At 42.0% G+C, this 13,056-nt stretch overlaps 2 protein-coding genes across 2 annotated transcripts; one reads left to right on the top strand and one right to left on the bottom strand.

Annotated features, from left to right (window-relative positions):
• The first annotated feature begins 354 nt into the window (after positions 1–354).
• LOC102390038 (olfactory receptor 2D2-like) lies at positions 355–1,293 on the top strand. The gene has a single exon (XM_025289354.3). It carries the CDS (start codon positions 355–357, stop codon positions 1,291–1,293), a length of 939 nt encoding a protein of 312 aa, XP_025145139.3.
• A 9,510-nt stretch (positions 1,294–10,803) lies between these two features.
• Positions 10,804–11,751, bottom strand: LOC102389385 (olfactory receptor 2A12-like). Its single transcript, XM_006068304.4, has one exon. It carries the CDS (start codon positions 11,749–11,751, stop codon positions 10,804–10,806), a length of 948 nt encoding a protein of 315 aa, XP_006068366.4.
• Between the last annotated feature and the right edge of the window lie 1,305 nt (positions 11,752–13,056).

The following is a 13,056-nucleotide window of genomic DNA, read 5'->3' as shown; positions in this document are numbered from 1 at the left end:
CTGATCTTTAAACCAAGGTTTAGAAACCTCTGTTGTCCCAAGAGAAATCATAAAATGGAACGAATACATCTGAGAAAAGCAAAGCTGTCTCTGGAAAGGAAGAGACAGAATTGAACACAGCACACAGCATTTCCTTGACTTGGCCTTCACCATTTCATCACCATGACTGTAACTTAATCCAGAACCAAATGCTGACACCACTCAAACTACTACAGGGACCTCTCCAGTAGTGCTCATCTGCTAGCCCAAACTTCCTGTTAAGAAACATAAATGAAAAAATGAGTGTGAAAGTTCCTTGGTACCAAAACCCAATAAATTACATATCCCTCAAAATCTTTAAACAGGCAGATCACAATGCAGGAGCTTAACCATTCAGCTGTGACAGAATTCATCCTGTTGGGCTTTGCCTCGAACCCCAGGACCAATCCTCTGCTCTTCACCTTCTTTCTAGTCTTTTACCTGCTGATCCTTGTGAGCAACAGCCTCCTCATCACCCTCATTCACCAGGACACACGCCTCCACACGCCCATGTACTTCTTCATCAGTGTCCTCTCCATGCTGGACATGTGCTACACCACCACGACTGTGCCCCAGATGCTCGTGCATATTCTCAGCAAGAAGAGAGCCATCTCTTTTGCTAGATGTGTGGCCCAGATGTACCTCTTCCTCCTCTGTGGGATCACTGAGTCCTGGCTTTTCTCCATCATGTCCGTGGGCAGGTACACGGCCATCTGCCACCCTCTCCGGTATAAGGTCATCGTGAGCCGCTGGGTGTGCCTTCTCATGGTGGGCATCTGTGCAGCCTATGGTGTGCTGGGTGGCCTGACTGATACCTTCTTTGCTATGCGCCTTCCCTACTGTGGCCCTAATGAAATTGACCACTACTTCTGTGAGGTCCCTGCAGTCCTGAAGCTGGCTTGTGCAGACACATCCCTCAATGATTTGGTGGACTTCATCACCGGCTTCAATGTCATTGTGGTCCCACTCTCCCTGATTGTCCTTGTCTATGTCAACATCTTTGCCACCATCATGAAGATCCGCTCAGCCCAGGGGCGGATCAAGGCCTTCTCCACCTGTGCCTCCCACATCACTGTGGTCACCATGTTCGCTATTCCATGCATCATCATGTACATGAGCCCTGGCTCTGACTCCTTGTCAAAGAGTGGCAAGAAAATGGCCCTTTTCTACAACATTGCCACAGCCTTCTTCAACCCTGTCATCTACAGCCTGAGGAATAAGGATGTGAAAAATGCTTTCCTCAAACTGATGGGAAGGGGCAGGGCCCCAGAGTGACACTCTAAAGATGAAGATCTGGGAAGTCTTACAATGCAGAACACAGACTCATCAACTCCTCAAACACACTTTCATGAGACCTGAAGTGATGGTCTTCATATAGCTAACTGTCCATCCTGGGCCTGTGGGAGAGAACAGTGTGCTTTTTCATCAGCATTATGTGTGGTGGTGTGGTTTGAGACAAAGAGGATCCGGGTCTAACACAGTGATCAAGAGCCTGAACTCTAGTGCCAGGCAGACTAGGATGAGAGACTTGGCTTTACCACTCACTAGGCACCTGAATTCTTGCAGCTCATTTAACTTAATTCTAAGGTTTAGATCTCTTCCTCACAAGGAAGTTGTAATGATTAAATGTGATAGTACACTAAAGGTACAGAATTGTCATACAGTAATTTTTTAGCAAATGTTAGTTTTAACTTATAAAATTTTTTACTCAGGGATGAATTACCAACTCTTATATGGCCATGATCTTCCTGGTCTGTGGAAGCGAATGGATCTCTAGAGAGAAAGGGGAAAATGGGTGGTGAAGGGCTGGAGAGAGGAAGAAGGAGAAACTCAGAAACGGTTAAGTGGAGATTCTAAGGTGCAGAAGGGACTTGAGGAGGAGGAAATGAACCTACATAACTCATTCACAAGCTGTGTCAGTTAGATCATCTAGGGTCAATTGAAGTTGTCTGAGAAAGTCGAAATTTCTTTTACCACCATTTTTTTCTGTTCTTTTGTAGTTTTATACTCTTGATTTCCCTTTTCTCTTTGTTTCTACTAATAATAGTGTCCATTTTTGAAAACTATAGCCTCTCTTGGGTAGTCTCAAGGAGAAGGGACTTTGTCCACTCAAGGATGAGAGAAATTGTGTGTGTGTGTGTGGTGGAGGAGGTAAGTACAACCCCTGGATGCAAAAATTAGAGAATTAAGAGAGAGAGGTTAAAGATTCAGTGGGGAGTTTTTGCTCTGTTCTCTCTTGCTTGAAGAGACTTTCCCTGAAACAATGTTTATTTCTCATAGAATCTTTATAGATATGAATCCTTTTTCCCCATGTTTCATAGATCTGCAGGGTTATGTACTGAGCATCACCCATATTTACTGACTGCTAGGTGCCAAGACACTTCAGCACTCATCAAAGCAATTCCCACGAGTTTCTGGAAACTTGTCCCATAAGCTAACATGTTGCTCCCTTGGGTTCATCTTTCCAAGCCTCTTGCTAATATTCATTGCCTATGAAATTTCTTGCAAAATAATCAGCTAGGCTGACCAAAAAATATAACATGAATGTCTGTCCCCTCCATGAGAGGACATGGGCCATGCCAAGGGTGCAGGTTCAAAACATCCCCAATGTATTATACAATTCTACCATCCAGGTGCTAGAGTGTTTTATAAATAATGAAACAAAATTAAAGACAAATAACAACACAGGGCACATAACTGCAACATACATACAGACATATGAATAAAATCATTAACACAGAAGGAGCTTTGACAAACTGGAAAGAAGATATAAACAATCAGGAAAGCAGATAACAGTTCTTTTAAAGAAAAAATCATATAATTAATAAACATATGGGGAAATCACACCACAGTAGGCACCAAAGAAATACAAATAAAACATCAGTGAGATAACACTTGTTCATGTTCAGAAACTGGCAGAGTTTTTAAGACAACATATCAGAGTTTGCCAGTATACAACGAAACATGGATTTCATACATTGCTAGTGGGAGCACAGATTTACCTAAAAGTAATATTCATATTTTGTAAAACCAAGCAATAGTAAGTAGTCTAAGCCCTCAATGTATGGCAGTTAGGACTTTCTCAAATCTTCAGTTCAGTTCAGATTAGTCTCTCAGTCATATCCAACTCTTTGCGAACGCATGGACTGCAACATGCCAGGCCTCCCTGTCCATCACCAAACCCGGAGTCTACCTAAACTCATGTCCACTGAGTCAGTGATGCCATCCAACCATCTCATCCTCTGTCATCCCCTTCTCCACCTGCCCTCAATCCCTCCCAGCATCAGGGTCTTTTCAAATGAGTCAGCTCTTCGCATCAGGTGGCCAAAGTATTGGAGTTTCAGCTTCAGTGTCAGTCCTACCAATGAACACCCATCCTAAAGGACTGATCTCCTTTAGGATGGACTGGTTGGATCTCCTTGCTGTCCAAGGGACTCTCAAGAGTCTTCTCCAACACCACAGTTCAAAAGCATCGATTCTTCAGTGCTCAGCTTTCTTCACATCCAACTCTCACATCCATACATGACCACTGGAAAAACCATAGCCTTCATTAGACGGACCTTTGTTGGCAAAGTAATGTCTCTGCTTTTGAATATGCTATCTAGGTTGGTCATAACTTTCCTTCCAAGGAGTAAGTGTCTTTTAATTTCATGGCTGCAGTCACCATCTGCAGTGATTTTGGAGCCCCCCAAAATAAAGTCTGACACTGTTTCCATTATTTCCCCATCTATTTGCCATGAAGTGATGGGACCAGATGCCATGAACTTAGTTTTCTGAATGTTGAGCTTTAAGCCAATGTTTTCACTCTCGTCTTTCACTTTCATCAAGAGGCTCCTTAATTCCTCTTCCCTCTCTGCCATAAGGGTGGGGTCATCTTCGTATTTGAGGTTATTGATATTTCTCCTGGCAATCTTGATTCCAGCTTGTGCTTCAACCAGCCCAGCATTTCTCAAGATGTACTCTGCATATAAGTTAAATAAGCAGGGTGACAATATACAGCCTTGACGTACTCCTTGTCCTATTTGGAACCAGTCTGTTGTTCCATGTCCAGTTTTAACTGTTGCTTCCTGACCTGCATATAGGTTTCTCAAGAGGCAGGTCAGGTGGTCTGGTATTCCCATCTCTTTCAGAATTTTCCACAGTTTACTGTGAATCACACAGTCAAGGGCTTTGGTGTAGTCAATAAAGCAGAAATAGATGTTTTTCTCAAACTCTCTTGCTTTTTCGATGATCCTGTGGATGTTGGCAATTTGATCTCTGGTTCCTCTGCCTTTTCTAAAACCAGCTTGAACATCTGAAAGTTCATGGTTCACGTATTGCTGAAGTCTGGCTTGGAGGACTTTGAACATTACTTTGCTAGCATGTGAGATGAGTGCAATTGTGCATAGTTTGAACATTCTTTGGTATTGCCTTTCATTGCGATTGGAATGAAAACTGACATTTTCCAGTCCTGTGGCCACTGCTGAGTTTTCCAAATTTGCTGGCGTACTGAGTTCAACACTTTCACAGCATCATTTTTTAGGATTTGAGATAGCTCATCTGGAATTCCATCACCTCCACTAGCTTTGTTCATAGTGATGCTTCCTAAGGTCCACTAGACTTCACATTCCAGTATGTCTGGCTCTAAATGAGTGATCACACCATCATGACTATCTGGGTTGTGAAGATCTTTTTTGTACAGTTCTTCTGTATATTCTTGCCATGTCTTCTTAATATCGTCGGCTTCTGTTAGGTCCATACCATTTCTGTCCTTTATCGAGCCCACCTTTGCATGAAATGTTCCCTTGGTATCTCTAATTTTCTTGAAGAGATCTCTAGTCTTTCCCATTCTGTTGCTTTCCTCTATTTCTTTGCATTGATCCCTGAGGAAGGCTTTCTTATCTCTCCTTGCTATTCTTTGGAATTCTGCATTCAGATGCTTATATCTTTCCTTTTCTCATTTGCTTTTCGCGTCTCTTCTTTTCACAGCTATTTGTAAGGCCTCCTCAGACAGCCATTTTGCTTTTTTGCATTTCTTTTCCATAGGGATGGTCTTGATCCCTGTCTACTGTACAATGTCACAAACCTCCATCCATAGTTCATCAGGCACTCTGTCTATCAGATCTAGTCCCTTAAATCTATTTCTCACTTGCAATGTATAATCATAAGGGATTTGATTTAGGTCATACCTGAATGGTCTAGTGGTTTTTCCTACATTCTTCAATTTAAGTCTGAATTTGGCAATAAGAAGTTCATGATCTGAGCCACAGTCAGCTCCCAGTTTTGTTTTTGCTGACTGTATAGAACTTCTCCATCTTTGGCTTCAAAGAATATAATCAACCTGATTTCGGTGTTGACCATCTGGTGATGTCCATGTGTAGAGTCTTCTCTTGTGTTGTTGGAAGAGGGTTTGCTATGGTTTGCTATGACCAGTGTGTTCTCTTGGCAAAACTCTATCAGCCTTGCCCTGCTTCATTCCGTATTCCAAGGCCAAATTTGCCTGTTACTCCAGGTGTTTCTTGACTTCCTACTTTTGCATTCCAGTCCCCTATAATGAAAAGGACATCTTTTTTGGATGTTAGTTCCAAAAGGTCTTGTAGGTCTTCATAGAACCATTAAACTTCAGCTTCTTCAACGTTACTGGTTGGGGCATAGGGTTGGATTACTGTGGTATTGAATGGTTTGCCTTGGAAACAAACAGAGATCATTCTGTCATTTTTGAGATTGCATCCAAATACTGCATTTCAGACTCTTTTGTTGACCAGGATGGCTACTCCCTTTCTTCTAAGGGATTCTGCCCACAATAATAGATATAATAGTCATCTGAGTGAAATTCACCCATTCCAGTCCATTTTAGTTTGCTGATTCCTAGAATGTCGACGTTCACTCTTGCCATGTCCTGTTTGACCACTTCCAATTTGCCTTGATTCATGGACCTAACATTCCAGGTTCCTATGCAATATTGCTCTTTACAGCATCGGACCTTGCTTCTATCACAAGTCACATCCACAACTGGGTATTATTTTTGCTTTGGCTCCATCCTTCATTCTTTCTGGAGTTATTTCTCCACTGATCTCCTGTAGCATATTGGGCACCTACCAACCTGGGAGTTCTTCTTTCAGTATTCTATCATTTTGCCTTTTCATACTGTTCATGGGGTTCTCAAGGCAAGAGTACTGAAGTGGCTTGCCATTCCCTTCTCCAGTGGACCACATTCTGTCAGACCTCTCCACCATGACCTGTCCATCTTGGGTGGCCCCACACGACATGGCTTAGTTCCATTGAGTTAGAAGTCATACCTGAATGGTCTAGTGGTTTCCCCCACTTTCTTCAGTTTAAGTCTGAATTTGGCAATAAGGAGTTCATGATCTCCACCGCAATCAGCCCTGGTCTTGTTTTTGCTGACTGTGTAGAGCTTCTCCATCTTTGGCTTCAAAGAATATAATCAATCTGATTTCAGTGTTGACCATCAGGTGATGTCCATGTGTAGAGTCTTCTCTTGTGTTGTTGGAAGAGGGTGTTTGCTATGGCCAGTGCATTTTCTTGGCAAAACTCTATTAGCCTTTGCCCTGCTTCATTCTGTACTCTAAGGCCAAATTTGCCTGTTACTCCAGGTGTTTCTTGACTTCCTAATTTTGCATTCCAGTCCCCTATAAGAAAATTAGAGATACCAAGGGAACATTTCATGCAAAGATGGGCTCAATAAAGGACAGAAATGGTATGGACCTAACAGAAGCCGGAGATATTAAGAAGACATGGCAAGAATACACAGAAGAACTATACAAAAAAGATCTTCATGACCCAGATAGTCACGATGGTGTGATCACTCACCTAGAGCCAGACATCCTGGAATGTGAAGTCTAGTGGACCTTAGGAAGCAATACTACAAACAAAGCTAGTGGAGTTGATGGAGTTCCAGTTGAGCTATTTCAAATCTTAAAAGATGATGTTGTGAAAGTGTTGCACTCAATATGCCAGCAAATTTGGAAAATTCAGCAGTGGCCACAGGACTGGAAAAGGTCAGTTTTCATTCCAGTCGCAATTAAAGGCAATGCCAAAGAATGTTCAAACTATGCACAATTGCACTCATCTCGCATGCTAGCAAAGTAATGCTCAAAATTCTCCAAGCCAGGCTTTAGCAACATGTGAACCGTGAACTTCCAAATGTTCAAGCTGGTTTTAGAAAAGGCAGAGGAACCAGAGATCAAATTGCCAACATTCATAGGATCATCAAAAAGGCAAGAGAGTTTGAGAAAAACATCTATTTCTGCTTTATTGACTACACCAAAGCCTTTGACTGTGTGGATCACAATAAACTGTGGAAAATTCTGAAAGAGATGGGAATACCAGACTACCTGGCCTGCCTCTTGAGAAATCTCTATGCAGGTCAGGACATGACAGTTAGAACTGGACACGGAACAACAGACTGGTTCCAAATAGGACAAGGAGTACGTCAAGGCTGTATATTGTCACCCTGCTTATTTAACTTATATGCAGAGTACATCTTGAGAAACGCTGGGCTGGTTGAAGCACAAGCTGGAATCAAGATTGCCAGGAGAAATATCAATAACCTCAAATATGCAGATGACCCCACCCTTATGGCAGAGGGTTTCCCTAGTGGCTTAGACGGTAAAGTGTCTGTCTGCAATGTAGGAGACCCGGGTTCAATCCCTGGATTGGGAAGATGCCCTGGAGAAGGAAATGGCAGCCCACTCCAGTATTCTTGCCTGGAAAATCCCATGGACAGTGGAGCCTTGTAGGTTACCGTCCATGGGGTCGCAAAGAGTCAGACACGACTGAGCGACTTAACTTTATGGCAGAAAGGGAAGAGGAACTAAAGAGCCTCTTGATGAAAGTGAAAGAGGAGAGTTAAAAAAGTTGGCTTAAAGTTCAACATTCAGAAAACTAAGATCATGGCATCCAGTCCCATCACTTCATGGCAAATAGATGGGGAAACAGTGGAAACAGTGTCAGACTTTATTTTTTTGGGCTCCAAAATCACTACAGATGGTGATTGCAACCATGAAATTAAAAGATGCTTACTCTTTGGCAGGAAAGTTATGACCAACCTAGATAGCATATTCAAAAGCAGAGACATTACTTTGCCAACAAAGGTCCATCTAGCCAAGGCTATGGTTTTTCCAGTGGTCATGTATGGATGTGAGAGTTGGATGTGAAGAAAGCTGAGCACCGAAGAATTGATGCTTTTGAACTGTGGTGTTGGAGAAGGACTCTTGAGAGTCCCTTGGACTGCAAGGAGATCCAACCAGTCCATTCTAAAGGAGATCAGTCCTGAGTGTTCCTTGGAAGGAATGATGCTGAAGCTGAAACTCCAATACTTTGGCCACCTGATGCGAAGAGTTGACTCATTGGAAAAGACTCTGATGCTGGGAGGGATTGGGGGCAGGAGGAGAAGGGGACGACAGAGGATGAGATGGCTGGATGGCATCACCAACTCAATGGACGTGAGTTTGAGTGAACTCCGGGAGTTGGTGATGGACAGGGAGGCCTGGTGTGTTGCAGTCCATGGATTTGCAAAGAGTCAGATACGACTGAGCAACCAAACTGAACTGAACTGAGGTAGTGGTGAAGGAAGTATTAATGGTGTGAATAAGAGTCAAACCTAACCAGTGTGTTTCAGAGAAGATTGTAGGACAGGAATTAGAGTATAGACAACTCTTTCTAAAAAATTTTTCCCAAGGAAAATGAAGATATGGATGGTAGCTGGCAGGGAAATAAGACCAAAAAAAGGTGCCTTTCTTTGAGATAAGATAATAAAATGTCAATACTCTAGCCCCTTTCTTTCTGCCAATTCCAGATAACCATATGCTGCTCTTTTTTATTCTTCTCAACAAAATAAAGTGAGAGTTACAAACAAGGTGGACAGAAGCCAAATTCAGGTTTTTCTCAAGATAATTACAGTGTCAGATAACTGACTCAATATAAATGACAAATAAAGTCTCAGAGACAAGAGAATGTAAGATTCTCAGTCTTACCTGAAACCCTGGAGCCAAACCTGTGTCAAGGAAGTTTAGGTTTCTCCTCTTAGTTTTTAAAAAGCTTTATTCACTTCTGAGCTTAAATTATCACAAACATTTTTTAACAACAACAAAAAAAAGCTGTAGTTACACTACAGGTCTACTGACACAGGTTGTGTGATACTGTCCCTGCAGTGTTGGCTAAATCATTGTTACCAAACTCAAATGTGCGTAAGAATCACATGAAATATCTTTTCAAGTGAAATTCTGATCCCAAAGGTGTGTAGGGTGCCAAGATTCTGTACTTCTTAACAACTCCTAGATGATCCTGGTGACACTCAAACATAGACCCCTCCTTGAGTAGCAGCAAGAGTCTGAGTCACAAGGGAGAAGTTTGCATGAACCAATGACCCCTGTATTCTGGTATTCGTGTCTAAGGTAATCCCCTCCCCTTGAGTCTGGGCTAAGCCCATTAGTTTGCTATTCATGAATATCCCAAAAGAGATTGGAAGTCACATTCAAGGTTAGGCTGCAAAAGACCCTGGCTTCCACATTTTTCACAGTCTCTCTCTTGCTCTCTTTCTTGTTTGCTCAGGTAAAGCCAACTGCCACATGGAGAGCTGCTGTAGGGAGAGGTCCACATGAAAGGAAGTGATGAATGAACTAAACAATAGTCAGGAAGAAAATGAAACCCTCAATCAAATAGCCTGGCAGGACTTAACTCTGCAAACAGTCATGTGTGCTTAGAAGTAGATTCTTCACCAGTTGAACTTTAGAAGATCTACTCTTCCAGCTGATACCTTTATTGCAGTCTCCTGAGAGCCCCTAATCCAGAGGACTCAGCAAACTTTCATTCAAATTCTTGACCCACAGAAAGTGTTAAAAAATAAAATAAATGTTTGTTTTTTTAAGACACAAAATTGGGGGGAGGTGATTTGTTACACAGCAATAGATAAATAACTAATACAGAGGAATCGCAAAGATCACAAGAAAACTTGGGGGGATGGTGGTTATGGTGATTTTGATTATGGCGATGGTTTCACAGCTGTATTCATGCTTCAGAACTCACCAGAATATTTACTTTTAATATCTACAGCTCATTATATGTCAGTGTACTTCAATAAAGTTGAAAATACATTATAGAAGTGTCTGGGTGGGAGGAGATTTTCACCCAATTACTAGGAGATTCTATTCCCCTCTACAAATATCCCCTCACTAAAACAGAGTTCCTTTCCTTAGTGACATGAGGTTTACTGTGCCCTAAATTCATTCTCTCTTAATAGTACTAAATGAAAACTGACCTTTATTACATCCCTAAACTCTATTTTATAGGACAACCATCTATTTATCTTAAATTAGTCTTACTTCAGAACTTGTCCCTGATTAAGCCATAGTTGTGTCACTGATCTGGGAATCTGGAAGTCATCTTGTCCCCATCAATTTGAACTTATTTCATGAGTCCAGAGCTCAAGCACCCAGTCTTGTGTTCATTTAGTAATAAAAATAAAAATAATAATATTTTTATTATTTTAATAAAATAGCATCTTATTAAAAATAAAAATTGATTCCAGTTCTTTGCTAGATCTTATAAACTGGTGATACGGAGATGAATCAAACATGGGACTTGCCTACATGGAGACGCTGTCTGGTGTCTTTGTGCTTGAGGGACACCCACTGCCTTAGCCCTTCAGGTGTTCTGATATGCAGTCCCACTGAATCTAGCCACCCGATATATCAGGTGTGCCCAGGGACATACAAAAGGATTTGGATGGAGAAGTCATATAGGCTGTGTCCTGGGTCTGTTGCTGGTGCCCCAGCTGCTGTGACTTTATTCGGGTGTGTTGCCCCACCCTGTCACTTTGAGGAAAGCCCTCTTCACATCTTTGTTCCTCAGGCTGTAGATGATGGGGTTGAGGAAGGCAGAGATGACGTTGTAGAACAGAGCCAGCTTCTTGTCCTCTTCTGGGGAGGCCTCCGATCCAGGTCTCATGTACATAACCATACATGGAATAGAGAACATGGTGACCACAGTGATGTGGGAGGCACAGGTGGAAAAGGCCTTGAGTCGCCCTTGGGATGAGTGGATTCTCAAGACGGCAGCAAATATATTGATGTAGACAATGATGATGAGGGAGAGTGGGACCAACAGAAGGATGAAGCCCAAGATGAAGTCCACCTGGTCATTGAGAGATGTGTCTGCACAGGCTAACTTCAAGACTGCAGGTACTTCACAGAAGAAGTGATTTATCTCATTGGGTCCACAATAGGGAAGAATCATAGCAGAGACCGTGTATATCAGGGCACAACTAGTACTCCAGAATCCACAGAAGGCCACCATTAACCCACACAGCAAAGGGCTCATGATGACATTATACCTCAGGGGGTGGCAAATGGCTACATACCTGTCATAAGCCATGATTGCAAAAAGCCAAGACTCAGTGATACCTAGTATCAGAAAGATGTACATCTGGGCCACACATCCAACGTAAGAAATGGTCTTTTTCTTGGAAACCAGATGTACCAGCATCTGGGGCACTGTGGTGGTGACATACCCCATATCCAGAATGGATAGGACACTAAGGAAAAAATACATGGGTGTGTGGAGGCGGGAGTCCTTGCATATCAAGGTGATAATGAGCCCATTTCCCAGAAGGGTGACAAGGTAGAGGAAAAGGAAAACGCTGAACAGAATAACATTTATCTTTGTGTTGCCAGAGAATCCTAAAAGAATAAACTCAGTAAGAGAGCTGCGGTTTCCCAAAAGGAAGTCCTGCATCCTTCTCCTGGTGTAGAGAAATAACAGAGTCATGATCCATAAAGTGGAATCTCCAGATTCAAATTCTGCTGGCATTCGAATCAGGAGTGCCAGATACATACCAGTAGCAAAGTAAGTGCATGCCAGGATGATTGCAAAGCCAAATTTTTTAAAGAATTTCCACTTGATATGAAACAGCATGTCAATATTGTATTATTTAATCCTAATTTATCTTGAGATCCCAAATAACAAACTCTGCTTTTCAAAATGTAGAACTTGCAAAAAGAGCATATAAACCTATTTGTTTTACTTCATGAACATGTGTAGTTCATGCAACTTATAAAATATTTTACAGTGGCCAAGCAAAGAATTAGATATCTGTGGATACAGCATTTGCTCTGTTTCATATCAAATGGGGATGTCTGCCCTTCCTTTGAAGCTTCCCCAAAAATGGGCTTCAGCAGAAACACTTGAATACACTAGAACTTTAGAAACACAGTTGTTAGGTATCTGACTTAAGTCTGTAGTATAAAGAAAAGAACTGTTCTTTGGAAATAAACTGTGCCCCATGGAGAGTCAAAGTCATGTTTTCCAGTGAGCCACAGGTGGGTCACATAGGAGAGAGAGAGGGAGAGGCAGAGGAGGCACAAAGATTAAAAGAAGAAAAGAGAAGGAAATAGGAGAGGTAAGTTTGGGAAAGGAGCTGAGGAGGAAACACGATAAGTCTAGCCTTGGATTCAAGGAGCTTGTGGGACTCCTTGTATCTGTTGGACTGATGGATCAAAAGCTAAAGAAAATACTCTGGAGATAGGAATCTGCGTGTTATCAGCACTTCTGGAGGAACTGAAGCCATCAGAAGGGATGAGACCACTCAAAGAGAGTGCCTAGATGAAAACTAACACCAGAACCCTGAAAAGCTCCAGTATTTAAGGACAGGCTTAGAGGAGAATCCAGAGAAGGCAGTACTAAGTGACCAAAGAGGGATGATACAACACAGAAACCCAAGATGAGACAAGGTCTGCAAGGAGAAGGTGGTCTTTGTGGTCAAATGTGTGAGAATATCAAGTTAAGACAAGAATCTTAAAAGTTGTCTATCACTTTTAGCAACAAAGAGGCTTTGGGAGAATAGTTGCAACAGACGTCTATTAATACATGAAGTAGGTTAAAAGAAGCCAAGTATAGGCGGGATTTCTAAGATTTTTGAACCAGGTGGAAAGGAGGTGTAAGTCGCGAACTAGATGGTGAAATACAGTATTTTACATTGTAAGGATTTTGGCTTGTTCATATGGTAAAGGAAATGGCTAGTTAATAGAGAAATCTAAAATT

The sequence above is a fragment of the Bubalus bubalis genome, chromosome 6, assembly GCF_019923935.1.
Source record: "Bubalus bubalis isolate 160015118507 breed Murrah chromosome 6, NDDB_SH_1, whole genome shotgun sequence".
Taxonomy (NCBI): Eukaryota; Metazoa; Chordata; class Mammalia; order Artiodactyla; family Bovidae; genus Bubalus; species Bubalus bubalis.
Note: the sequence above shows the minus strand (reverse complement) of the source record. Positions and strands in the feature narration are given on the sequence as shown.

Excerpts from the sequence above, each read along its gene's own strand:
- LOC102390038 (XM_025289354.3), top strand. The coding sequence starts at position 355 with ATGCAGGAGCTTAACCATTCAGCTGTGACAGAATTCATCCTGTTGGGC.
- LOC102389385 (XM_006068304.4), bottom strand. The coding sequence starts at position 11,751 with ATGCAGGACTTCCTTTTGGGAAACCGCAGCTCTCTTACTGAGTTTATT.